Source organism: Camelina sativa, chromosome 2, assembly GCF_000633955.1.
Source record: "Camelina sativa cultivar DH55 chromosome 2, Cs, whole genome shotgun sequence".
Classification (NCBI taxonomy): domain Eukaryota; kingdom Viridiplantae; phylum Streptophyta; class Magnoliopsida; order Brassicales; family Brassicaceae; genus Camelina; species Camelina sativa.
The window spans coordinates 18,579,312-18,605,791 of NC_025686.1; the positions used below are offsets into that span (position 1 = coordinate 18,579,312).

The following is a 26,480-nucleotide window of genomic DNA, read 5'->3' on the forward strand; positions in this document are numbered from 1 at the left end:
AACTTCCAAATTGGAATTATGTGGAGAGAAAGTCACAGATGCAGACAAGTTGGAGAAAACATTCTCCACTTTTCATGCTAATGACATTGTCCTGCAGACACAAGAACGTGAGAAGGGATTCTTACAGGACCGTGAGAAGGGATTCGTGAAGTATTCCCAACTCATTTCTTGTCTCCTTGTGGCTGAGAAACAAAACGAGCTGTTGTTGAAAAATCAAGGACTACGCCCATCTGGTTCTGCTCCATTCTCTGAATCAAATGTGACATCCTATGATAAGATCAATAATAATGGTCAAGATTGTGGCCGTGGTAGTGGTCGTGGTCGTGGTCGTGGACGTGGATACAGTCGAGGCCGTGGCCGTGGGGTTCAGTTTAAGAACCACTTTCACCAGAAGTGGGAAAACAAATGTGGTAACAAACAAGAGAAATCAACATAGCCAAATATATGTTACCGTTGTGGAGGAAAAGACCATTGGTCTCGTATGTGTTGTACCCCAAAACATCTTGTTGAGCTCTACCAACAATCAATGAAGGAAAAGGGAAAGAAAGTGGAAACAATATGGTGTTTGAAGATGGAGAAGATGATTTTGACTTTGGTGATTTCACTCACCTAGACATTCTCGATTTCTTTCCTCCTGAAGAAGAGAAAAACTGAGCTAGATTTATTTAACCTTGTCTCTTATTTTATTGTCTTTGACTTTTAGTTATTTGGATTTTAGATTTATTTTTATTCTATTTTTATATTCTATGCGTTTATGTATTTTGAGACATGGTTAAAGTTGATTTATTAAGATATTTATTTATTTATGAATTTCTATTTATATTTAATTAAGTACTACCTATATGAGATTAATTTATTTTTGTTTATTTATTTGAAGAACAATGAATGGTGGAGATTTATGCTAGGCCGACAGTGCAACTAGTCATACCATTTTTAAAATAGGAGTTATTTCTCTTCTTTAACAATGAAAGAAGCAAGTGTAAGTACCGTAACTGATAGTGCAAAGATAATTGAAGGCTCTGGAAGAGCTAATATATCATTGCCTATGGGAACACAATTAGAAATTGTTGATGCATTATACTCCCCTAAGTCTCAAAGAAACTTATTAAGTTTTAAAGATATCCGCAGAAATGGATACCATATTGAGACAATGAGCAAAGGTAGCGTTGAATACCATCAAATCACAAATAATACCCAAGGCTCTAAAAATACTGTCGAAAGACTGCCTGCATTTTCCATAGGGCTTTACTATACTACAATAAATATAATTGAAGCAAAAGCTATAGTAAACCAGAAGTCCATAGAAAATTTAAAAGTTTGGCATGACCGGTTAGGTCACCCCAGCACAACAATGATGCAAAAGATAATAACGAATTCATGTGGTCATTCATTGAAGAACCCAAAGATTCTTCCTAATGATTTTTCATGTGTTGCTTGTTCAAAAGGCAAGTTGATTATACGACCTTCGCCAGCAAACATAAATTTAGAACATATTAATTTTTCGGAACGCATACAAGGAGATATATGTGGGTCGATTTACCCATCATGTGGAACCTTTAGGTACTTTATGGTCTTAATTGACGCATCTAGTCGATGGTCACATGTATCCTTGTTATCAACTTGAAACCTAGCATTTGCAAGATTACGTGCCCAGTTGGTTAGACTACGAGCACACTTTCCAAATTTTCCTTTGAAGACAATCCGTCTTGATAATGCTGGTGAATTCACATCTCAAGCTTTTAATGACTATTGAATGTCTATTGGGATAAGTGTTGAACATCCTGTACCACATGTTCACACATAGAATGCCTTAGCAGAATCACTAATCAAGCGTCTTCAGCTGATTGCTAGACCATTACTAATGAAATAAAAACTCCCTATATCTGCTTGGGGACATGCTATATTACATGTGGCAGAACTGATTCGCATCAGACCAACAAGTCATCATAAGTTCTCCCCATCACAATTAGTTCTGGGTCAAGAACCAAATATTTCCCACCTTAAAATTTTTGGATGTGTTGTATATGTTCTAATTGCTCCACCACAGCGAACTAAGATGGGACCTCAAAAGAGGTTGGAAATATATGTTGGATTTGATTTTTCATCAATAATAAAGTATCTTGAGCCATCCACATGGGATTTATTCAAGGCTCGATTCGCAGAACTGTCATTTTAATGAGTCTATTTTCCCAAAATTAGGGGGGAGAAAATAAACAGCTGGAAAAAGATATAAATTGGAATCAATTGTCAAAGGCTTATCTTGATCCTCAGACTAAAGAGTGTGAATTAGAAGTCCAAAAGATAATTCATTTACAGAGTTTAGCAAATCAATTGCCAGACACGTTTACTGACCAAAAAAGTGTAATCAAATCATATATGCCAGCTGTAAATGCTCCAATATGAATATATATCACAGAAGGACAAAATCAAACTGCTAATAAGTCTAAGACACGTTTTAAACGTGGTAGACCCGTTGGTTCCAAAGATAAAAATCATCGAAAAAGAAAAGGAGCAGAAATTAGTAATGGTGAAACAGAGGAAATAATTATGAAAGAAAAATCTCTAGAAGAGACCTTAGATATGACAAAAAAAAAGAAATTCATGTACCCGATAATGAAGAGATCTCAATTAATTATGTCTTGTCTGGAATAAAATGGAACTGAAAGCAAATCGACGTCGATGATATGTTTGCATACAATGTAGAAGTTGATGTTATGGATGAGGATCATGAACCAACATCTATTGAAGAGTGTACACAAAGAAGTGATTGGCCAAAATGGAATGAAGCAATAGATGCAGAATTAAAATCTCTTGCAAAGAGAGAAGTTTGTGGACCAGTAGTCTGTATACCTAAAGGTGTAAAATCAGTGGGACATAAATGAGTTATTGTACGAAAGAAGAATGAAATTGGTAAAATTGTGAGGTATAAAGCATGTTTAGTTGCACAAGATTTTTCACAAAGACCTGGAATTGATTATGAAGAGACATACTCTCATGTGGTAGATGAAACTACTTTAAGGTTCCTTATTAGTCTGGCAATAAAAGAAGGACTTGATTTACGATTAATGGATGTAGTCACAACCTATTTATATGGATCATTGGAAAAATGATATTTATATGAAAGCTCGAGAAGGATTTTAACTGCCTGAAGCAGTGAAACCTGATTCTCGAGATTAATAATGCATAAAATTAAATTGATCTCTTTATGGATTAAAACATTCAGGGCATATGTGGTATAATCGCCTTAGTGAGTACTTACTAAAAGTAGGCTACAAGAATGACCCTGTTAGTCCATGCATATTTATAAAGAGATTTAAGAAAGGATATGTTATAATATTTAAGAAAGGATATGTTATAGTCGCAGTGTATGTCGATGATTTAAATATCATGGGAACTCTTGTAGAGATTTCTTTCACAGTCGAATATTTGAAGAGAGAATTCGAGATGAAAGATCTCGGGAATTTTTTTTTTGTTTGGGACTACAAATTGAACACCTAAAAATGGTATTTTGGTGCATCAAGAGACATACACGGAAAATGTGCTTAAAAGGTTCTATATGGATGGAGCACACCCCTTAAGTAGTCTAATGGTTGTAAGAACACTTGATGTGAAAAAGATCAATTCCGCCCTCGGGAAAATGATGAAGAAGTTCTTGGTCCTGAAGTACCATTCTTAAGTGAAACAGGGGCATTAATGTATCTTGCTAGTCATACAAGACCTGATATATCATTTGCGGTGAATTTATTAGCAAGGTTTAGCTCATGCTCAATTCGAAGGCACTGGAATGTGATTAAACATATACTTCGTTACGAAAGACATGAGTTTATTTGTTTGCAATTTATTCAAGAAAGATTTAATTAGTTTTGCAGATGCAGGATACTTATCTGATCCCCATACTGATAGATCGCAAACTTGATACGTATTCACATGCGGAGGTACTGCCATTGGCGTTCTATGAAGGAAACTATAACAACCACTTCTTCTAATCACACAGAAATTTTAGCCATTCATGAAGCTAGTCGCGAGTGTGTATGGTTAAGATCCATAATTCATCATATACGAGAAGATTGTGGTATATGTGCAGGAAAAGATGCTCCGACAATTATGGATGAAGACAATGCTGCATGCATCACACAACTTAATGATGGATACATCAAAGGCGATAGAACAAAGCATATTCTACCAAAGTTCTTCTATACACACGACCTGCAGAAAAATGGAGATGTACGTGTTTTAGAGATTCATTCGAGTGAAAATTTGGCGGACTTATTTACCAAGGCGCTAACTACTGCTACTTTCATGAAGTTGGTTTATCATCTCGGATTACGTCGTCTCAAAAATCTCAACATGTGTACTCATCAAGAGGAGTAGTTGCGCTCTGCACTCTTTTTCCCTTAACCATGGTTTTTTCCCATTGGGTTTTCCTGGTAAGGTTTTTAATGAGGCAGCATTTCCGGCGCATTCTGAGTTACATTATTATAATGGACATCCAAAGGGGAGTGTTATGAATAATAGATGGATGTCCATTATAAGGCCTATCTTCTAAAAGTTTCTAGAATTACTTGTAAACTAGGTTTACTTTGTCATCAAGCAAAACCCTCTCTTTGTACTTCTATATAAAGGACCTTTCATTCATTGGAAGAAGACACCAATAGCTTCCTCCTCTTTTATCTATCTATCTATTTTTTTTTTTTTTTTTGAAAATTACTTAGGTTCACCTCTAGAGGTGAACTTTTTTTATTCACCCTTCCCTTCTCAACAATCAGAATATTCTATCTATATTTCTTTTTAAAAGTAAATCAAAATTAAATTAAAAAGCAAAACAAATTAAGGAAACAAATTCTATATACTTTTATTTAAAGAAAGTTAAATATTGGCTTGGTTTAGATTTTACAATTAAACGAGGTTATATATCGGTTTGAGTTTGTAAATGAGAATTAGGGTTTAGATTTTATAATTAAAACAAAATTATATGTCGGTTTGGGGTTTACAAATGAAGTGGTTAGTATTTAGATTTTACAATTGGAACAAAATTATTTGTCGGTTTGAGTTTACAAATAAGATGATTATGGTTTAGATTTTACGATTAGAACAAAATTATATGTCGGTTTGGGTTTACAAATGAAGTGGTTAAGGTTTAGATTTTACAATTAGAACAAAATTATATATCGGTTTAGTTTATAAAAGAGCGGTTTAGGTTTTTTTATTTTACAATGATGTATACCAATTTTGTTTCCTTATTCTATAAGGGGATGAATAAAGAGGTTCACCCCTAGGGGTGGACCCAATAGTATTGTCCTCTTTTTTACATTAATAAGTTTTTTTTTTTTCTGGCAAACATTGTGGGAATTATATTTTAAATAATTAATACATATACAATAAATTATATATCTATTATAATAAAGAAATATAGAAAAAATAAAAGAGAAAATCATTATTTTGGACAATATGCTACACAAATTAAAGAATAAATTGAACATCTTATAATGTATAATATTAAATTATAGTTTGTCTTTAAATATAAATAAGATCATGTATATCATATAAAGTTAATTGAAAAAATACACTAAAATATTTAAGAAAAAATGACACATGTTGCAAAAAAAGAGTGCCAAATGACAACCTTTTAGAGCTTGTCAAACAAACCTTACTAAAATATCAAGATATGTCAAAAAGGACATTACTAAAATCTCAAGATATTTCAGAAAGGATATTGCTAAAATGTCAAGATATTTTTTTGGATATTTTTTTATGTATATAATTTGAGAGGAATGAGTGTCTCTTGTCAGTTCTTAAAAGTATGAGACTAAGAAAACTTTACTTTATTATATAAAAATAATGAAATACACTAAGAAAATATAGAATTATAGAATTTACAAATTTATGTGAGGTTTGAGATATGAGGGTTATTGAGATGTGTATTTTTCTTCTTATAAGGAAAATTGGAGTTAGAAGCCTATTATAAATTCATTATTTAATTGGGTAGTTAATGCACTAATCCTTATATCAATTTATATTTGTAAGGAGTTACATAAGCTATATGAGAGTTATAAAATGTAATAAATACATATTAATATATTTTCATATTTATTATGTTTCTAATTGTTATTTGTCATTTATTACAATATTAATAGTACTATGGAAGATACAAAAGTGTCAACATATAACATAAGTAAATAATTTCAATAAATTGAAATTTAGTACCTTAAAGATGTATATGATTATTAATATGAGAGTTACAATATATGTGATAGAATTTGAAATTTAGTAAAATATGTGAGAAGGTTCACCAAAAATACATTTATTAGTTGCATTAAGTATAATTTTTTTTAGTTAATATAACTATAAATATATGATAGGAATTTCAAAGTAATCAAATTAACACGAGAGTTACAAAATATGTGATAGAATATGAAATTTAATAAAATATGTGCGAAGGTTCATAAATACTTACATTTATTATTATTTTTTTTAAATATAAATTGTTAATGTAACTAATAATATCTGATAGAAATTTCAAGCAAAACATATTATATATCTATTATAATAAAGAAATAAAGGAAAAGGAAATAAAAGAGAAAATTATTATTTTAGATAATATGCTACACAAATTAAAGAATAAGTTGAACATCTTGTAATGTATAATATCAAATTATATTTTGTTGTAAATACAAATATAAATAAAATAATATATTTCATATAAAGTTAACCGAAAAAAATATACTAAAAATATCAAAGAGAAAATGACACATGTTACAAGAAGAGAGTGTGAAATGGCAACTTCTAAGAAAAAAAGAAAATTCATTATTTTGGAAAATATACTACACAAATTAAAAAAATAAATTAAACATCTTATAATGTATAATATCAAAATATATTTTGTCTTAAATATAAATATAAATAAGATAATGTATGTCATATAAAGTTAATTGAAAAAATACACTAAAAATATTAAAGAGAAAATAACACATGTTGCAAGAAGAGAATGCCAAATGGCAACTTCTTAGAGCTTGTCAAAAGATAACATTACTTTATTATATAAGACTAGAGAGAAACTTAGAGAAATAGTAAGATTTATCACTATATGCTTCTCTTGTACATAACTCCTATTTATAGTGGGAGGAGACAAAGATAAGTATAGAGAGATTGGTAATAAGTGGTGAACAAGTGTTACATGCATTTCATTTAGGGGGACTATTGTTGTAATGGATTGAAAGAGGAGGGACACTTGTTGTGATGGATACTCACACTAATTTTATAACAAATGTAAACTTTTTATCTCTGTTTTACAAAATGGAAAATTTATAAATCAATAATTGGCACAAAAATTTCTTCCATTTTCATATTAGAGAAATACAAGAGCTTTTAGGAGTGGGTTATTCAATTAAGGAATTTAGGAGTGGGGTATTCAATTAAGGCATTTTAAGGAAGAGAGTTTAGGAGTGGTTTCTCTTGTTATATATATTGCATCGAAAACACAAAAATATACAAGCTATTCTTCTACTTATTATAAAATTTTTATCAAGATGAATTACAGCAGAGATCCATTAGATCCGGCTATGATCATAACAAAGAAGTTATCAAAGACCGATGCTGTTGGTAATGTGGTATTACCGAAAGCAGAAGTGAAGTCTGTCCTCACGAGGATGAAAAAAAATGTTTTGCATAACGGTGTTCTAGTGGAAAAAAATATTACAGCTGAAGATTTGCAAAGCGGTGTTCAAGTGAAAGTCCATGACCTAATGAAATACAAATTGTACACGGTTACTCTAAAAGTCACAGAGATTGATAACCCTAGATATTATTTCGGGTCTGGTTGGAGTGATATGAAGCATTCGTTAGATCTCGGAGAAGGCCGTTTTCTGAAGCTCTACTGGGATCAATTTGAACAGGAATTCATTGTTCTCAATTTTCAGTACAATGTATTGCAAATAATGATTCGAGTGTAGTTTGTTTGCATGGACAACTTTTTAGAGCTTGTCAAAAGAGAACTTTATATTATATAAGATATTTCCAAAATTCATAAATTTTCCCTATTCCAAATGTTGCCTTGTTGGTTGTTAGTTTTATTTTCTATAATAATAACAAATTTAAGTTTTCTGGCTTAATCTCACAACTTTAATCTATAATTTTAAAACTCTATATATATTACGGCTATGTTGCCTTGGCGACCAATGATAAAAGAGCACGATCTTATTCTGTATATCCTATTCAAGCAAGGTCGCGACCAAAACAAAAAAAAAAGAAACTCTACCAAGCTTATACGTACAACTACCAAAAACTAATGAGGTATTTAGGTATATATTTGCAAACAAAATTCTCTTTCACAGGAAACATTTTTTTAACATCTTATTAAAAATAAAATAATAAACATTATAGTTAAGATGGGGATTAATTGCTCGTTGAATCCCATTTATCTATTCGTGGGTGATATTTCGTAATCAAGGTAATGAAAATGTCTTCGTTGAATCCATGACTGACTTTTTTTTTTTAGTTTTTACAAGACTTGCTAAATAATGGTTCTTAGACGTTTTAATTGTTGTTAATTATGTTTCTATGGCTATGAGTAGTTTTGTTGGAGCACTGGTCAAGTAATAAAACGTATAAAATGTAAGTTGATCTCGTCGCATATGACCTTTTCTTTAGCATTTTCCTCTGAAAGGTATATAAAAAAAAGAAGCTTTCTTGTTTTAAAGCAGACTTGGTGTCTTGAAATGGTATATAGGACTATTTCTTTGTTTACTTCGTAGCTTCAATAAAGGGTTTTAATTTTCTATTGACGACTTGTTGTGTATCAAATTCTTGAATTGATTTATATGTTGATCAAGTCAGTTTTGCTCTTTGTTGTTTTGTAGAAATCTTCTTTCTTTCTCCTTAAATGGCCAACTCAATCATGTTTTTTTCATGTGTCATGAGTCTCCCTTTCGTTGTTGATTCACTTTACTTTAAGTTCACTAGTTTTCGTCCAGGTGATCCTGAGAATGTGGTATACCATGGAGATGCAATGCCCGATGGGGCTGTAAATTTCAACGACGTGGAATATATAGCTCGTGTTGGTTGGGTTACTTATGCTGAGAAGGTGCCTTTATGGAATCCTAGAACTGGTACTACTACAGATTTTAATACTAGTTTCTCTTTTAGGATTGATACCCGTAACCTTACGAGTTATGGTCATGGGATCTGCTTCTTTCTTGCTCCCGTGGGAACTCAACTCCGTGTAAACTCAGCTGGTGGTTTCTTAGGTCTTTTTACTCGAATCAATGATTATACATCTCCGTTTCCGCTGGTTCATATCGAATTTGACTCGTTCAGTAATCAGGAATGGGATCCTACCACTGTTGGATCTCATGTGGGGATCAATAATAACTCGCTTGTTTCGTCTAACTACACATCTTGGAATGTAAGCTCACACAGCCAAGATATTGGTCATGCAAAGATCTCTTATGACTCTGTTACTAAGAACTTGAGTGTGTCTTGGGCTTATGAATTAACCTCTGATCCTCGGGAGAGTGTTGGCATTTCTTACATCATTGATCTTGCAAAGGTTTTGCCACCACATGTTATGGTTGGTTTCTCAGCGGCTACTGGAGCAAACACAGAGGGACATAGACTTTTATCATGGGAGTTTAGCTCAAGTTTGGATATTGAGAAAGCCTCTATCAAGAAAGGACTGATAGCTGGCGTTTCGGTTTCTGGATTTGTTGTCTTGACCTCTTTGGTCATTGTTCTTGTGGTTTGGTTGCAGAAGCAAAGAAAGAGAAAAGCAAAAGAGGTAAAAGACTTGGTATTGTTAAACGAAGACCTTGAACGAGATGCAGGACCACGGAGGTTTGTTTTTAAGGATCTTGTTTTAGCAACCAACAGGTTCTCAGCCCAGAGAAAGCTGGGTGAAGGAGGCTTTGGAGCAGTTTATAGAGGGTACTTGAACGAATTAGATATGATGGTTGCAGTGAAGAAATTGTCTGGTGGCTCCAAGCAGGGGAAAAAAGAGTTTGTAACTGAAGTTAAGATCATTAGCAAACTGCGACATCGGAACCTGGTGCAACTCATCGGTTGGTGTAATGAAAAAGATGAGTATTTGCTGATATATGAGTTCATGCCAAATGGTAGCTTGGACACCCACCTCTTTGGGAAAAGACCCCATCTCTCCTGGGACATAAGATACAAGATAGCTCTCGGTCTAGCCTCTGCGCTTCTTTATCTTCACGAGGAGGGAGACAGGTGTGTATTGCATAGGGACATCAAGGCAAGCAATATCATGTTGGACATTAATTTCAATGTAAAATTAGGTGACTTTGGGCTGGCTCGATTGATGGACCATGAACTAGGCTCCCATACAACAGGGCTAGCAGGAACATTTGGGTACATGGCTCCAGAATACGTGATGGATGGAAGGGCGAGCAAGGAATCTGATATATATAGCTTTGGCATTGGTATACTAGAGATTCTCACGGGGAGAAAGTCTGTTGATCATTCACAAGAAAGCACTGAGAGTGAGATGAGTCTTGTGGAGAGAGTGTGGGATTTATATGGAAGACAAGAACTTGTGTCAGCCATTGATAAGAAACTTGGTGAGGATTTCGATAAGGAACAAACCGAATGTTTGTTGGTCGTGGGGTTATGGTGTGGCCATCCTGATAGAAACTCGAGGCCTTCTATAAAACAAGCGATCCAAGTACTGAACTTGGAGTCACCATTGCCTCAGCTTCCCCGAAAGATGCCCTCTGCCACGTTTCACATCTCACCTTCTTCTTCTCTCTTACTTAGCTCAAGTATAGTATCTGCCACCACGTCCTCGAGAAGTCAAGTTGCTCGGGAGCTGAAGATGAGAGATGAGGCAGATCTTGGTGGCCTTTGCGGTTCTGAAACTTGATTGTAATCCGATATCACATCATTTATATAGTTGTATATGTGTGTATGTGTGGACATGTGAACGGCAAGTGAACCATGTGGTCTGGTTTTACATGATTTCTATTATATGATTATGGGGTTTGGAAGGTTTACAAAACGTTATACATATTGTGAACGGCAAGTGAAGCCGAACTCTTGTATTTCTTTAATATGGAAATGGAAGAAAATTTTGTGCCAATTATTGATTTATAAATTTCCCATTTTTGTAAAACAGAGATAAAAAGTTTACATGCAAATTATTGATCTAGATAATTTCCATTTTGTAACTTGAGAAGAAAGCTTTATGGAAATTATGCAACATGAAAATTTTAATTTCCATTTAAATTCTCATATATTTTGAGTTTCGACCATTCTACTTTATATACATCTCGCTGTATTATTTCTGTATATGCCAAATCTGTGTAAAATGGAAAAAAATTAATTATTCCTTATCTGCATTGAGAGAAAGCTCCGATAGGTCAAAAGTATTTACCATAAAATTTAACTAGCACAAAATAAACCAACTCAATATATGTATTAACGTTTTATCTAGATCATACGAGTGGTGCCAAATTTTGCAGAAGGACAAATTTGGTTTTTGCATCGTGTAGGTTAGGCTTTTGGATATTTTTAAAGACTTTCTTCCCTATCAGTATCTGATACATATATTGCTTGTATCTATCGAAACATTGAAATGTGAAACATGAATCTTTGCTAAAAGTCATAGAGCTACATTTTCACAAAACCCATCAAAGAAATACTATATTTTCAATTCTCTTGTTCATTCGGCTGTTTGGGGTCCTGCTCCTACTACTAACTAGTACTATTGGTTTTAGATGGTTTTTCCTTTCTAATTATTGATGACTAGATAAGTACCCGCGCATTACGCTGGTTATCTTTTGATGATACGAACAATTACATTTTCACTGTCAATATTATTTCGTATATTGAGTAGTCAAAAACGAAAGCACAAACCATGGTGATTAATATCATATCATGTGACTGAAATTTGGATTAGCCACCACACATGACTGAATTTTCTTTTTCTCTGGCATTGTAGCAGTCAGGAAAAAAACTGTAGTAAACTTGACCAATTCCCAAGTCTCATAATCTATTCTACTTATTAAGAATCAAAACACAAAATGACCAGTTTCTTCTTATACTATAGTAAGATTACATTTAACAAAACACATACCGGTCCTAAATACATAAAACAAAAATTTAGAAACAACACCACTCAAAGACAAAATTCTTAAGGTTCACTATAGTGAGAATGAACTTACAATCATATGTATAGTTGAGCAGATAGAGTCACAGAAAAAAGGTTTGCAGAGAAGGAAAACAACACCGTTTGCAGATAGAGTAATTTTGATTTTTCTTGTTTGTTATCGAATGAGAATGTATATAATTACTTACAAACTATAATTAGAAGAACTAATTAAACATATTTCTTTATATATTCACGACTCCTGCCATGTAAAGATTAGTTTTTTTCGAACCTGCTACACCTTACCAAAGCCAGAAATATAGAAATAATTAAAGAAAACAGTAAGCAAAACATAGCATGCAATTCTCATGATGAAGAAACTAACTTACAATCTATTTTGAGCAAAAGAAATAAACCATTACTAATGCATTAACATAGTATAGGTAAGCTACAAAAAAGAACCAGTTACAATCAATATAAATTCGTTCATGCGTGGATCTTCAAATTCTCATTTCTCTATAGTTGACTTTCATTTTCCACATCTTCGTTCACTATAAAAAAAACTGCAGGATGTGAGAGATATTATAAAAGAGCAGTTACTACCAAAATTAAAGCAAGGAAAGACGGAAAAGGTTGAAGTAGCAGTTACTACGAAAATCAAACAAGGGAAGACGAAGAGGATCAGTCAACAACTAACATAAAGAAGGATGGACATATGGCACTCTCTCAATTACTGATGTGGCAAAAGAATGGAGAGAGTTGGCCAACTTTCATAATATAGATTGTACCAAAAGAGTCTTAATTACCGAAACAATAATCATCTGATATTATTAAATCAGTGCTTTTAAAACGTTTCACACTATGGTTCAAAAGCTCAAACACAATTTAATACACAACATTCCAGCTTTTAAATTGGTTATATATACCAGTCAAATGGGTTTTTTTTTAATGAAATTTACCTAAAATGCTGAAGTCAATGGAGTATATATATAAACTTTGCTGTTGTGATATATAAACGTTACATAGTCCTTGAATACACACCTTAAATAACTACAATGTTAACAGTCAATATAGTAAAATTCTATATATAAACCGTTCCATGTCTTTTGTAATTTCAAAAGTTGACATAGCGGACAAATCTTAGTGTAACTCTTGTAATAAATAATAATGAGTTAGTATACATTTAACTTGAGTTACTCTATAAATTTGTTTGTTTCTTTTGATAACCAAACCATCACAATCAAACAATCCACTCTTAAAACAAGAAAACAGTAAGTGGAATGAAAGCAAGGAATCCAAAGGTTAGCTAGCCTAGATTCAGGCCATACCTTAACTACATTCCATTCTTGGTATATTGTGTTGATTCTTGCAAAATCGTGGTATATGAAGAAAAAGTTAGGGAGATCCAGGAAGGTGGTATTCGACTGGTTCAATGGTGGTCAAGACTCTGCTTCATGTTTTCTTATTGCTATAGATAGTCGAGTTTCACCTCCCGGGATCTTCCATTCTTCTTAATTAATTTTTCATCACTCCATCGCCTTTACTCAACGCTCAGTTGAGGCCACAACCAATGCAGACGCTATAACAGGTTGTAGATTTCTTCATCGACATTAATGCTTTATTCTTTTAACAGATTAACGTTGATATTTTTCTAGTGCGTATAATACAGAGGTTACAATACAAACTTTTTTTTTAATTATATTTCCATCACAAAAATATCGGTTATTCTAATTTTATATATGTATTGTCAATTTGTCATCATCTTCATCTACAATAGTATATGAACTTTATCATCAAAGTACGATCACAGCTCTATATAATACTCTAGCTTTAATAAACTGGCTTTTAACTCTCTTTTATTTTATTTTCTTTCATTTGTTTCTATAGTAGTAAAGTAGCATATTTAACTGCTGTGTGCTTCTAGTCCGCAACAATTGTCATTCATGCATGAAATCGAATTCAATTGTATACGGTCGGTTCTTTTTCCCATACTTAGACCACCGATTCATCTTCACCAACCACGAAGATCCAACGGTTAGAGATGGGACTATAATATGGGTGTTGATTTGTTGAATTCAGAAAAGTGAGTGTAAAAATATATTTTTTTGTTAACTTTTTTGATAGACCGTAAAGTAAACACTATTTATATATTTCCATAAACAGCAAAGAAGTTTCCAAAAGGAGACGAAGATAGTAACGGCGTTGGGAAGCTGTGACGGCGATTCCAAACGTCGGCGATTGAATCTTCGGCTTCGCTTGGTCAAGAGACGGCAATGGAGACTGTCACCGTTAAAGGTGGCGAGATCGGAAGCGGAGGAGGCTCGTCTGACGACGACGTCGTTTCACCAACCAAAGAAGAGGCTGATGCCGTTAACTTAACCGACTCCTCGTCGTCAGTTAGTTTTTCAAAATTGCACGAGATAGGTGTAATAACGCCGTTTCTGAGAAAGACGTTTGAGATCGTCGATGACAAAGTAACAGACCCGGTTGTATCATGGAACCCGACCCGTAAAAGCTTCATCATCTGGGATTCTTACGAGTTCTCTGAGAATCTCCTTCCCAAATACTTCAAACACAAGAACTTCTCAAGTTTCGTCCGTCAGCTCAACACCTACGTAAGGATAAAACGAGTTTTTATTGGTTTTTACTTTTTAGCTATGTTTCTTGTGTCGCAAGCTTTGTAACTTAAAGCTAGGGTTTTGTAGGGGTTTAAGAAGGTAGATTCAGATAGGTGGGAGTTTGCTAACGAAGGTTTTCAAGGAGGTAAGAAACATTTGCTGAAGAACATCAAGAGGAGGAGAAGCAAAAGTAATTGTAACAAGGAAGCGAGCACCACGGGGTTGAAGAAGACAGAGACAGAGGCTGAGTTACTGAAGGAGGATCAGAACTGTCCAATAAGATTGGAGGTGTTGAAGTTGAAACAACAACAGGAAGAGTCTCAAGATCAAATGGTCACTGTGCAAGAGAAGATACACGGAGTCGAAACAGAACAAAGACATATGCTAAGCTTCTTTGCAAAGTTGGCCAAAGATCAAAGATTTGTTGAAAGGCTGGTGAGGAAGAGGAAAATGAAACAACAGAGAGAGCTCGAAGCAACTGAATTCGTGAAGAAGTTGAAGTTGCTTCACGATCAAGAAACTCAAAAAAACTTGGTGGATGTGGAAAGTCAGCTGATAATTAGAGAATTTATGGCCATGGCTGCAACAACACAACCAGATCATGAGTCTGACATTTCCATGAACAATAATCAAAGTGGGAGTACGAGATGCCAGCTTAATACAGAGGACATACTTGTTGACGTTGGTTCAATGGGTGAAAAGAAGATTGATGTAGATGTAAATTGGAGAATCGAGTAAAACAAAAAAAAAAAAATATAAAAGAACTTGTACAGAGTTGTCTGGATTATACTGTTAGCTCTTGTAAAAAGTGTAGCTCTTTATTCCGCTAACACTTGACTGCGTTTTGAATAATGGTTGATTTTATAGTGTGTATAGCCTTTTAGTTTACAACTTTTTACATGGTAGGCTGGTTCTTTTATTTATAGGTTATTATGATCTACAAGGTTTTGAATAGAAAAGTTCACATATCACACTCTAGTCTTTATGTAGTAGAAGCAAAAGTAAATTAAGTTCGGGCAACACAATAAAGAGGAAAAAAGGGAACCTGTCAGACCACCGTGTGACCACCCCGGCAAGGTAGAACCGAGCCGAGTAACGATCCTCTACAGCATCAGATGCGTAGCCATGAGAGATATGCTGGGATAGATGGAAATCAGATGTCCAAGGTAAGTAAAATTAGATACTTTCAAGTTTTGTTATATAATATAAGGACATTCCCATCGCACATACTCGATGGAGAATGTGAAGAAAAAAAAAAATAAAAAAATGAGAAAAAGGTGAAGAGATGAAAAATAAATGTCTCTGCGAGAGTTATTAAAATACTGAATCTACAACTGTCATAAACTGAGTAAACAATAAAAAAATAAATCATTAAATTTAATTCTTTTGTCACTCAGATGGTTGTATAACCGATGTAATTGCTCTAACAATTGCAAAGCGACAAAAGAGTAGACACTGAAAAATGTCAAATCGGAGTGTGCTTTTAAAAGATCAATTTCCTCGAAAGTATATATTTAAGCATGTTTGAAGATATACATCCGCTAGTTTGATTTGGCAGGTGACAGCGTTAGATCAATTGTTCAACAAAAACAATGAGGGTATATCTTCTTAGTAGTTTCCATTCTTTTTATTGAACAAATTGATCTAACGCTGAACAATTGATCTCTTAGCAGTTTCCATTCGAATAGGCTACCTGAAAAGGAATACCCATATCTATATCCATCAACTAAATAGTTAATAATTGACAGTATAATTTATTTAATTATAGTAATTAATTGTATAATTTTCTTAATTCTTTTTTTTATAGAATTAGTAATTTAAAATTAGAATTAGTATTATTTTTTATACATATATGAACTATCTTTTTATGTTTATTAAATTGTTTAAATTTTTAATTTTTAATAATTTATAAATATGTTAAAACAAAATTTTTGTATAACACATGACAAAATCTTTAATTGTTAAAAATTGATACGTGTCGCGATCACATGAGTTACTAACTTTGAAAACCAAGGTTTATAAAATAACATAATATTGAATACGCTATCAAATTATTCACCAATTGAAACTTAAGAATATTACATGAATTTTTTATTTTGATTATCTTATTTCCTTATATTATGTTAATCACTAATTTTAACACATTAAACATTTTATACTTTAATCACTTTTCTGTATAAATTTCTTTTTACTATATGATTATAAGAAATAATTTATGCAATTAAATTTCAAATATTTTCTTTATTAATTGCATATATTTTCCTACTGAAATTAGTAATTTAATATATAATTTTCTTTTAAAATTAGTGATATAATAGATTACTTTTGGTTTTATATACTTTTCAAAAATATTAATAGTAATCCATTTACTTTTAGAATTTTTTAATTTTCCTATAATTATTAAATAAAAATTCTTTTCACAGATATCAAAATATTATGGATATACTTTGATACATGTCGCGATTATATGAATTAATAACTTTGAAAACTAAGGTTTATATAATAAGATGCTTTTGTTTTTTGTGGGAAGCTAAAATTAATACAGAGCAAAATAAAATAAAAAGGTTGCTTCCGCGTAATCACGGAAACATGGAAGATTAGATATACTAATGTCCTATCATAAAGAGTCTATACCTACTTGTCAGATAATTATATTGCAAATTTTGTTGTAGAGTCTACCTATTCGTGAGATAATTATATTGCAAATTTTGTTGCAGAGTCTACCTTCTCATTGCAAAATAATTCCCTTTTACATTGCATATTTTGTCAATAAAGAGGAAAATTAATTGGTTGAGTTATTTTTGGGACCACAAAGAGGATGATAGCTTGAGTTACTTTTTTCACCACAAAGAGGAGAAGCCTATGAAATTATTTGTATTTCTGGTCTATGAAAATTAACACATGTAAATACAAGTACATGTGGTTTTTATTTCTACGTAGTTACAAATACAAGATCTGGAGAGTTATACTCACTTTTAAAAATTATTAGCTAATCATATTGCTCATTTGGTTGAAAGTGCCATACGCATAATTTTTCAAGTTAAGTTATATAAGAAAATGCGTTTATTTTTGTGGGAAGCTAAAATTAATAATACAGAGCAAAAATAAAATAAAAAGGTTGCTTCCGCGTAATCACGCAAACGCGGAAAATTAGATCTACTAATGTCCTATCATAAAGAGTCTATACCTACTCGTCAGATAATTACATTGCAAATTTTGTTGCAAAGTCTACCTTCTCATTACAAAATAATTCCCTTTTACATTGCAAATTTTGTCAATAAAGAGTCTGTAAAGAGGAAGATTAATTGGTTGAGTTACTTTTGGAACCACAAAGAGGATGATGGTTTGAGTTACTTTTTTCACCACAAAGAGGAGAAGCCTGTGAAATTATTTGTATTTCTGGTCTATGAAAATTAACACATGTAAATACAATCACCTGTGGTTTTTTTTCTACGTAGCTACAAATACAGGATATGGAGAGTTATATTCACTTTTAAAAATTATTAGCTAATCATATTGCTCATTTGGTGGAAAGTGCCATATGCATAAATTTTCAAGTTAAGTTATATAAGAAAATGCGTTTATTGTTGTGGGAAGCTAAAATTAATAATACAGAGCAAAAAATAAAATAAAAATGTTGCTTCCGCAAGATTAGATCTACTAATGTCCTATCATAAAGAGTCTATACCTACTCGTCAGATAATTACGTTGCAAATTTTTTGTAGAATCTACCTACTCGTCAGATAATTACATTGCAAATTTTGTTGCAGAGTCTACATTCTCATTGCAAAATAATTCCCTTTTACATTGCAAATTTTGTCAATAAAGAGTCTGTAAAGAGGAAGATTAATTGGTTAGGACCACAAAGAGGAAGATGGGTTGTGTTACTTTTTTTACCATAAAGAGGAGGAGCCTGTGAAATTATCTGCATTTCTGGTCTATGAAAATTAACACATGTAAATACAAGTACCTGTGGCTTTTATTTCTACGTAGCTACAAATACAGGATCTAGATAGTTATACTCACTTTTAAAAATTATTAGCAAATCATATTACTCATTTGGTTGAATATAATTCGTTATGTCACAAATGGACATTGGCAAAATTCCCAGTTTTTGCAATGATATTGTTGTTAATTTTGTGGTTCAAAGTCCAAACAACCCAATTTTGCGGTATATAAATGAATCAACGAAGGTTGGCTCGTTTACTCTTTCGTATCTCCGGTGTTTTTTATTTTGTAATTTTTGATAAATTTTCGTTAAAGTTCTGATCTTTTTCCATATTTATTCAGCTGGTTGTATCGGATCAAGCCATCGGTTACACATGAACCGTTCAAGCCACGTGTACCCGCTCATAAGAAGCTTGTGAGTGAGTTTGATTCATCGAACAGTCGTACGAATCCTACTCAGCTTAGGTGGAGACAGCCCCGTCTCAACAATTTTTTGGTCCTTAGGCCTATAATTTTATTTAGACTCTTAACAACATAAATTTTTTTTTTTTTCCATTTTTTTGGACCCCATTTGCTTAAGGTTTTTTGAAAAAAAAAAATTGTCCCATGGCCACCGCCCCTCTCGCCATGGGTATGAGCCGGGCCTGGGTGGAGAGCTGAGGATATTCCTGAATCCGCTACTGATTTCGTTGATGGGTTATATACTATTTGTGGAGCTGGAAGCTTGTTTCTTCGCTATGGATTCGCTATTCACGTGTAATATTCTCCTTTTTTTTGGAATCTCTGGTTCATTTTGTTTGATAAAGTAATATCTCGTATTCATTTTTTATATTTATGTTAAAAGAAAAATTTAGTTATGTTTTTGACCCCAGTAAAAATTTCCTAGGTTCGCCATTGAACATAACCATTCATTAGCCCAGTACTAACCAGAGACTCTTTCCATTTGACCCTCCAAATGGATGCGAGAGGAACAGCCAAATCATCTGGACTACGACCAGGGACAAACGAGATAGCTACACATGCTGCGGACATCGTTATAAAGCTCACACTCTCTAGCTATTTCCCGAATCCAGTGAGCAAAATCGAAGAAGATCCGGTTTACCTATAGAAACCGCTTCTTCGACCTGATTCCGTGTCCGATCCATAGCCGATGCGAGAAAACTCCCTGAAGAGATCGGTATATCCCAGGTTTTCTAAGCGCCAGCAGGGAGGCCATCTACGGATGGGATGGTAAGAGTGTGAAAGACAATGCAGTCTGAGATTGAGAGGTTCAAGCTGCTTTAGAGCTTTCTTGGGGAGCAAGAAAGGGATTTTGTGCCGTGTCTCAGCTAATTTGTTAGCCAGATGGAAAAATGCAGTCATGTGACCAAACCCGAACCATGGGAGCATAAAAGCATGAAACTTTGACCCCATTTATGTTGACGTTCCTTAGTTTTTTCTTCTTATCTTGTTCTTGTGGTTCTTGTGCTTCTGGTTATGAGGATTTTGTTACAGATGAGAGATGATCTGAAGTTTAGGAATTAGGAGAGTACTGGTATGAATTGAATGATTCAAGTTTGTTACGAATATGTTTATCTTTAGGTTTGATTAATAATCTATTTAAGTTGTTTATAATCTATATATAGTTTCCTTTTCGTATTTAATTTACGGAAATTATTCCCTAATATATGTTATAGTTAAAAAAAGGTTACCAGCAAATAAATTAAAATACCATTATTTAGCTTCCGGAAACTAAATATATTCCCTAATCTTATGAAAATTGCAAAGATGTGACACTCAAGATAGTTAAAGCTGACCTCTATCATATTTATAAATTCTATAATTACCATGTGTTGTGTGAAAAGCATACAGATTAGGGTTATTAATGATAGAACGACACAAGTTCAATCAAACCCAAACCAAATCCATTTTTTTTCATTTTTTTTTACGTTTCACAAAACATACAAATAATGAAATCAATTCATGACTTCACAAGTTCAATCAAACTCTGTTCAAACTTATCGATATAACCATCAGCAAAACCAGACTCAGCCAAAACACATCTCCACTTGTCATGATTCTTTCTCACTTTCTCACCGACCTCACTACCTTCCTCCATCACACTCTTCACAGCATTCTCCAAGCTCCCCCGCGAGAACCACCCATTCTCTTCCCTCTCCACCTCAACCGCCACCTCCATCTCCTCCGTCATCAGCCTCGCGTTCAATATCTGTTCTCCGTGCTGCGGAACCAAAACAATCTGACAATCACTCATCAAAGACTCCCACATCGACCCAAACCCGCAGTGGCTAACAAAACATCCCACTGAAGGATGGTCGAACACCAACGGTTGCTGAATCCAACCTCCGAACACAATGCCACGTCCCACGTCCTTGAACCCTCTCCTCGAATCCTTCCGGTAACGCTTCCTCAACGGTTGATACACCCGTAGGAGGCTTAATTGCAATCAGAAACGGTAAACCGGTTGATTCTAGCCCTAAACAGAGTTCTTGTCTACAACGGGTTGGCTACCGAAAGCGCAGAACACAACCGAACCGGTTTTGAATTTCGCTAGCCACTCTGCCCACCGAGACTCTAGAGAGGGCTGATTAGGTTTGGATCCAGAGGGAGTACCGGTCCGGCCAGGTAAACCGGTTTGCTGTATTGGCTACTGATGTAATCGCAGAATTTGCCTTCCGTCTCACGACAAGTCCTTATAGCTATCGCGTCGCAGTTTCTCATCGTGGTAACTTTCACGTCAAAGAAACAAGCAGTCCTCTCACGCTTCCTCCACATGAATTTTAGGGATTTTGCTTCATGCGGACGCAAGACGACTTTCGAAGATGGGTAACCTAGAGGTATCTTAGCTAACTCGCCCCCTGACAGTTCCTTCCCGTCAATGACTTCACGCTCAGCGGCAGGGACAAGAGACAGCGCGATTGCCGCAGCACTCACAATGTTGAAGCAAACGGTTTTGCACCCAATGGGCAGTATCGAAGAAAACCAAGTCAGGCTTGATTGTATGGAAAATGGTCTCGACCTCTGGCCGGGTTTGGTTCATTGCAACTGTAAGCAAATAAGTCAAGAAGTAGGGGACGTCGGAGTTGGTTTCTGCACCGGGAGGGAGCCCTTTGACCTGAGGGATGGAGATGGTGTGGAAAGTGATGAGATTCGGGTACAGATTAAGAGGTTCGAGCTGGGTTAGTGCTTTCTTCGGAAGCAAGAAAACAATCTTGTGACCTTTCTCTGCGAGCTTGTTGGAGAGGTGGAGAAAAGGAGTCATATGACCAAAGGCTAGCCATGGATACATCACAATGCTCATGCTTGACGAACCATTTGATCCAAAATCACCCATATTCTTCTTTGGGTTCTGTCTTGTACTATTCTTTAATTACCGGAAATATTGTTTGATAGTCTTTTTTCTTCTTTTGTTTGATTTCTGAGATGTGTCTTTTGGAAGTATAAAAAGGCAGAAACCCGTTAAATGGATTGGTGAGTGTGGCTCGTGGTGAATAGTGTGTCGCTATTTGGGGAACCAAATGACCGAGCAAGTGTAACCTCCCGTGTACGTGCAACTGTGCAACACGTGATGGTATCGTAACATGCATCAACGGAGTTATATTTTGAAGAATTAATACATATACAATAAATTATATATTTATTATAATAAAGAAATATAGGAATAAAATAAAAGAGAAAATCATTATATTATTTTGGATTATACGACTACACAAATTAAAAAAATAAATTGAACATCTTATAACGTATAATATTAAAAAAGATTTTGTCAACCATTAGACTATAACTGGCCGGCCCATTAGCCAAATTCTTACATTTGTAGGAAGCGGGACTCGATCCCTGGTGTGATAATGCCTTCTACAAATAGACTTACCTCCTGCCACTACATTAAAATCACTTTACATATAATATTAAATTATAAAATATAAATATAAATAAGATAATATATATCATATAAAGTTAATTAAAAAAATACACTAAAAATATTAAAGAGAAAATCACACATGTTGCAATCAGAGCCGGCCATGACTACAAGCAAGCCAAGCACCAGCTTGCGGCCGCTCAGCTCTATATAATGTTAAACGGCCGGAATTATTTAAGAAGTGTCTTTAGTTTTACTGGTAAGTGTATGTTTGCCTTGAGGTTATGGGTTCGATTCCTCTAAAGACTTTTTCAGTTTCAACAATTGTTTTTTGGCTTGTGGCCACCAAATCTCTAGCGCCGGTTCTGGTTGCAATAAAGAGTGCCAAATGACAACTTCTTAGAGTTTGTCAAAAGAAAACCTTACTAAAATGTCAAGATATTTCAAAAAGAACATTATTAAAATATCAAGATATTTTTTTTGGATATTTTTTTTATGTATAAAATTTGAGAGGAATGAGTGCCTCTTGTCAGTTTTTTAAAGTATGAGATTAAGAAAATGTTACTTTATTTAAAAAAAATAATGAAATACACTAAGAAAATGTTAGTTGAATAAAAAGAACCATAGAATTTACAAAATTATGTGAGGTTTGAGATATGAGGGTTATTGAGATGTGTGCCTTAAAAATTGGAGTTAGAAGCCTATATAGATTCATTATTTAATTGGGTAGTTAATGCACTGATTCTTATATCAATTTATATTTGTAAGGAGTTACATAAGCTATATGAGAGTTATAAAATGTAATAAATACATATTAATATATTTTAATATTTATTATGTTTCTAATTTTTGTTTGTCATTTATTACAATATTAATAATACTATGGAAGATACAAAAGTGTCAACATATAACATAAGTAAATAATTTCAATAAAATGAAATTTAGTACCTTAAAGATGTATATGATTATTAATATGAGAGTTACAACATATGTGATAGAATCTGAAATTTAGTAAAATATCTGAGAAGGTTCACCAAAAATACATTTATTAGTTACATTAAGTATAATTTTTTAGTTAATATAACTATAAATATATGATGGGAATTTCAAAGTAATCAAATTAATACGAGAGTTACAAAATATGCGATAGAATATGAAATTTAATAAAATATGTGAGAAGGTTCATAAATACTTACATTTTTTTTTCAAATATAAATTGTTAATGTAACTAATAATATCTGATAGGAATTTCAAGCAAAACATATTATATATCTATTATAATAAAGAAATAAAGGAAAAAAAATAAAAGAGAAAATTATTATTTTAGACAATATGCTACACAAATTAAAGAATAAGTTGAACATCTTGTAATGTATAATATCAAATTATATTTTGTTGTAAATACAAATATAAATAAAATAATATATGGCATATAAAGTTAATTGAAAAAATATACTAAAAATATTAAAGAGAAAATGACACATGTTGCAAGAAGAGCATGTCAAATGGCAACTTCTTATAGAAAAAGAAAATTCATATTTTGGACAATATACTACACAAATTAAAAAAAAAAATTAAACATTTTATAATGTAAAATATCAAATTATATTTTGTCTTAAATATAAATATAAATAAGATAATGTATGTCACATAAAGTTAATTGAAAAAATACACTAAAAATATTAAAGAGGAAATAATACATGTTGCAAGAAGAGAATGCCAAATAACAACTTTTTAGAGCTTGTCAAAAGAGAATATTACTTTATTATATAAGACTAGAGAGAAACTTAGAGAAATAGTATGATTTATCACTATATGCTTCTCTTGTACATATCTTCTATTTATAGTGGAAGGAGACAAAGACAAGTATAAAGAGGTTGTTAACAAGTGCTGAACAAGTGTTACATGCATTTTATTTAGGGAGACTATTGTTGTGATGGATTGAATGAGGAGGGACACTTGTTATAACACATGTAAACTTTTTATCTCTGTTTTACAAAATGGAAAATTATAAATCAATAATTGGCACAAAATTTTCTTCCATTTTCTTCCATCTCCTAATAAATGTTGATTGGATGATAAAATTAAAAAAGTTTTTTTTTTCATATGCTCTTCCAATTAAAACAGAACTGTCCACATATAGCATGAAAAATCATCTATGATCACGAAGATATACCTTTTCTGAGCCATTGTTGACGGTGTGATTGGTCCACAGAGATCACCGTGTATGAGCTCCAATGCCTGTTTGGCTCTAAACACGGTTGCCTTTGGGAACGGATCCCTTGTTTGTTTACCGAGCAAGCAAGACATGCAGGTTTGTCTTTCGACTTTGATATTTGGTATGCCTGTGACCAAATCTTTGCTTATCATTAACCTCATTGTGTCTGTGTTGACGTGACCCAGTCGTGCATGCCAAGTACTCGAAGGTGAGCTTGTAGAGACCAAGTGAAGACATTCGACCCTCTCGACTTCCATTACCACCTTGTAAAGTCTATTTTTCGACCTTGATGTTCTCACAATCAGCCTTCCTGCTCGATCATACAACATCAACTTGTCTTCTAGCACTCGTACCTCACAACCTGCCTCAGTAGCTTGTCCTAGACTCACTATGTTGCTCTTCAAGTCTGGTATGTAGTAGATGTTGTGTAGAGCTTTCTTCTCACCATTCTCAAGCAAGAACCTTATAGATCCTTTTCCCTTTATGTCAACCCGAGAATCATCTCCAAAACGAACCTTTCCCGAAACATCCTCACTTAGTTCATAGAAGAAGCTTCTATTTCCACTCATATGGTTGCTTGCTCCATTGTCAAGATACCATATGTTGTCGGTATCCACACCAACCTCAAAATTACTCGGTTTCACCTTATCTTCCTGGAGATAGACTACTTCATTCATCATTAACTCATCAGTCGTATGAGTATCTTCATCTTTCTTTTCGACTATCTCTTGTAGCTTGAGTAATCTGTCAGGGCAATCAGAGGCGTAATGGCCTTGTTTATCACATCTGAAACAAGTAATATGAGACAGATCAGGTTCCTTGTCCTTCTGTTGAAATCCGAACCTGCCACGGCCTCTACCTCTGGAAGAACGACCTCCTCGTCCTCTTCCTCTGTATCCTCCAAAAGAGTTTGCATTAGCAAACATGAGCTACCTTGGTCATCATCTTGATCCGCCTCTTCTTCTCCGATTCTTTCTTCATATGCTTTTAGGCGTCCTACAATGTTTTCGAAGCTTGTTTTGTTCAAGTCAAGTACTTGCTCAAGAGAAGCAACAATTTGAATGAACTTCTTTCGAGGAAGACTTGACATAAACTTCTTAAAAATTACAGGTTCTGCAAACTCCTTGCCTAAAGCAGCTGATTTCGTCGAAATTGCAGAGAGTTTTTCAGCGAAATCATCAATCTTCTCCGTGTCTTTCATCTTTAGGCGATCAAATTCTGCCATTAGAGTCTGCAGTCTCGCCTCTTTTACCATATCAGCTCCTACATGTCTCGCTCGTATAGCTTCCCACATCTCCTTTGCTGTTTCTTGAGCTCCAATTTGAAGAGTAAGAGAGTCGGGAATAGATTGGACGATGAGAGCGATCGCCAGGTCATTCTTAGCTTCATCAATGTTTCCCTTCTCAATTACTTCCCAAGCTTTGTGAACCCTGAGACAGATCTTCATCTTCATGGCCCATACGGTGTAATTGCTTGAAGTCAGCATGGGACACTTGATTGATGAAGATCCTCCTCCTTCAGACGAACCAAGATTGTCATCCTTTCTTGTTACCAACACTTTGTCTTCACCACCTTCTGTCAATGATTTCACGTCTTCTCCTGCCATTGTTTAGCTCTGATACCACGTGTAGAATCAAAACAGAACTCAAAGAACAGAACACAAGTATCTAATAAGAATTGCTCTCTTATTAATCTTAAGGAAACTTACTCAAAACCTTAAGCCTCAAAAACTCATAAGTT

The 26,480-nt window shown here is 33.8% G+C and overlaps 3 protein-coding genes and 1 pseudogene across 3 annotated transcripts; 3 read left to right on the forward strand and 1 right to left on the reverse strand.

Annotated features, from left to right (window-relative positions):
- Positions 7,527 to 7,949, forward strand: LOC104753841 (B3 domain-containing protein At5g54067-like). The gene has a single exon (XM_010476038.1). It carries the CDS (start codon positions 7,527 to 7,529, stop codon positions 7,947 to 7,949), a length of 423 nt encoding a protein of 140 aa, XP_010474340.1.
- LOC104753852 (L-type lectin-domain containing receptor kinase IX.2-like) lies at positions 8,851 to 10,873 on the forward strand. The gene has a single exon (XM_010476046.2). It carries the CDS (start codon positions 8,879 to 8,881, stop codon positions 10,871 to 10,873), a length of 1,995 nt encoding a protein of 664 aa, XP_010474348.1. The 5' UTR covers positions 8,851 to 8,878.
- On the forward strand, positions 14,209 to 15,588 carry LOC104753860 (heat stress transcription factor A-9-like). The gene is made up of 2 exons (XM_019235968.1): positions 14,209 to 14,712; positions 14,803 to 15,588. Exons 1-2 carry the CDS (start codon positions 14,371 to 14,373, stop codon positions 15,451 to 15,453), a joined length of 993 nt encoding a protein of 330 aa, XP_019091513.1. The 5' UTR covers positions 14,209 to 14,370; the 3' UTR covers positions 15,454 to 15,588.
- Positions 20,624 to 22,034, reverse strand: LOC104753867 (annotated as a pseudogene).

Excerpts from the sequence above, each read along its gene's own strand:
- LOC104753841 (XM_010476038.1), top strand. The coding sequence starts at position 7,527 with ATGAATTACAGCAGAGATCCATTAGATCCGGCTATGATCATAACAAAG.
- LOC104753852 (XM_010476046.2), top strand. The coding sequence starts at position 8,879 with ATGGCCAACTCAATCATGTTTTTTTCATGTGTCATGAGTCTCCCTTTC.
- LOC104753860 (XM_019235968.1), top strand. The coding sequence starts at position 14,371 with ATGGAGACTGTCACCGTTAAAGGTGGCGAGATCGGAAGCGGAGGAGGC. Across the intron at positions 14,713-14,802 it reads TCCGTCAGCTCAACACCTAC|GGGTTTAAGAAGGTAGATTC; the intron begins GTAAGGATAAAA and ends AGGGTTTTGTAG.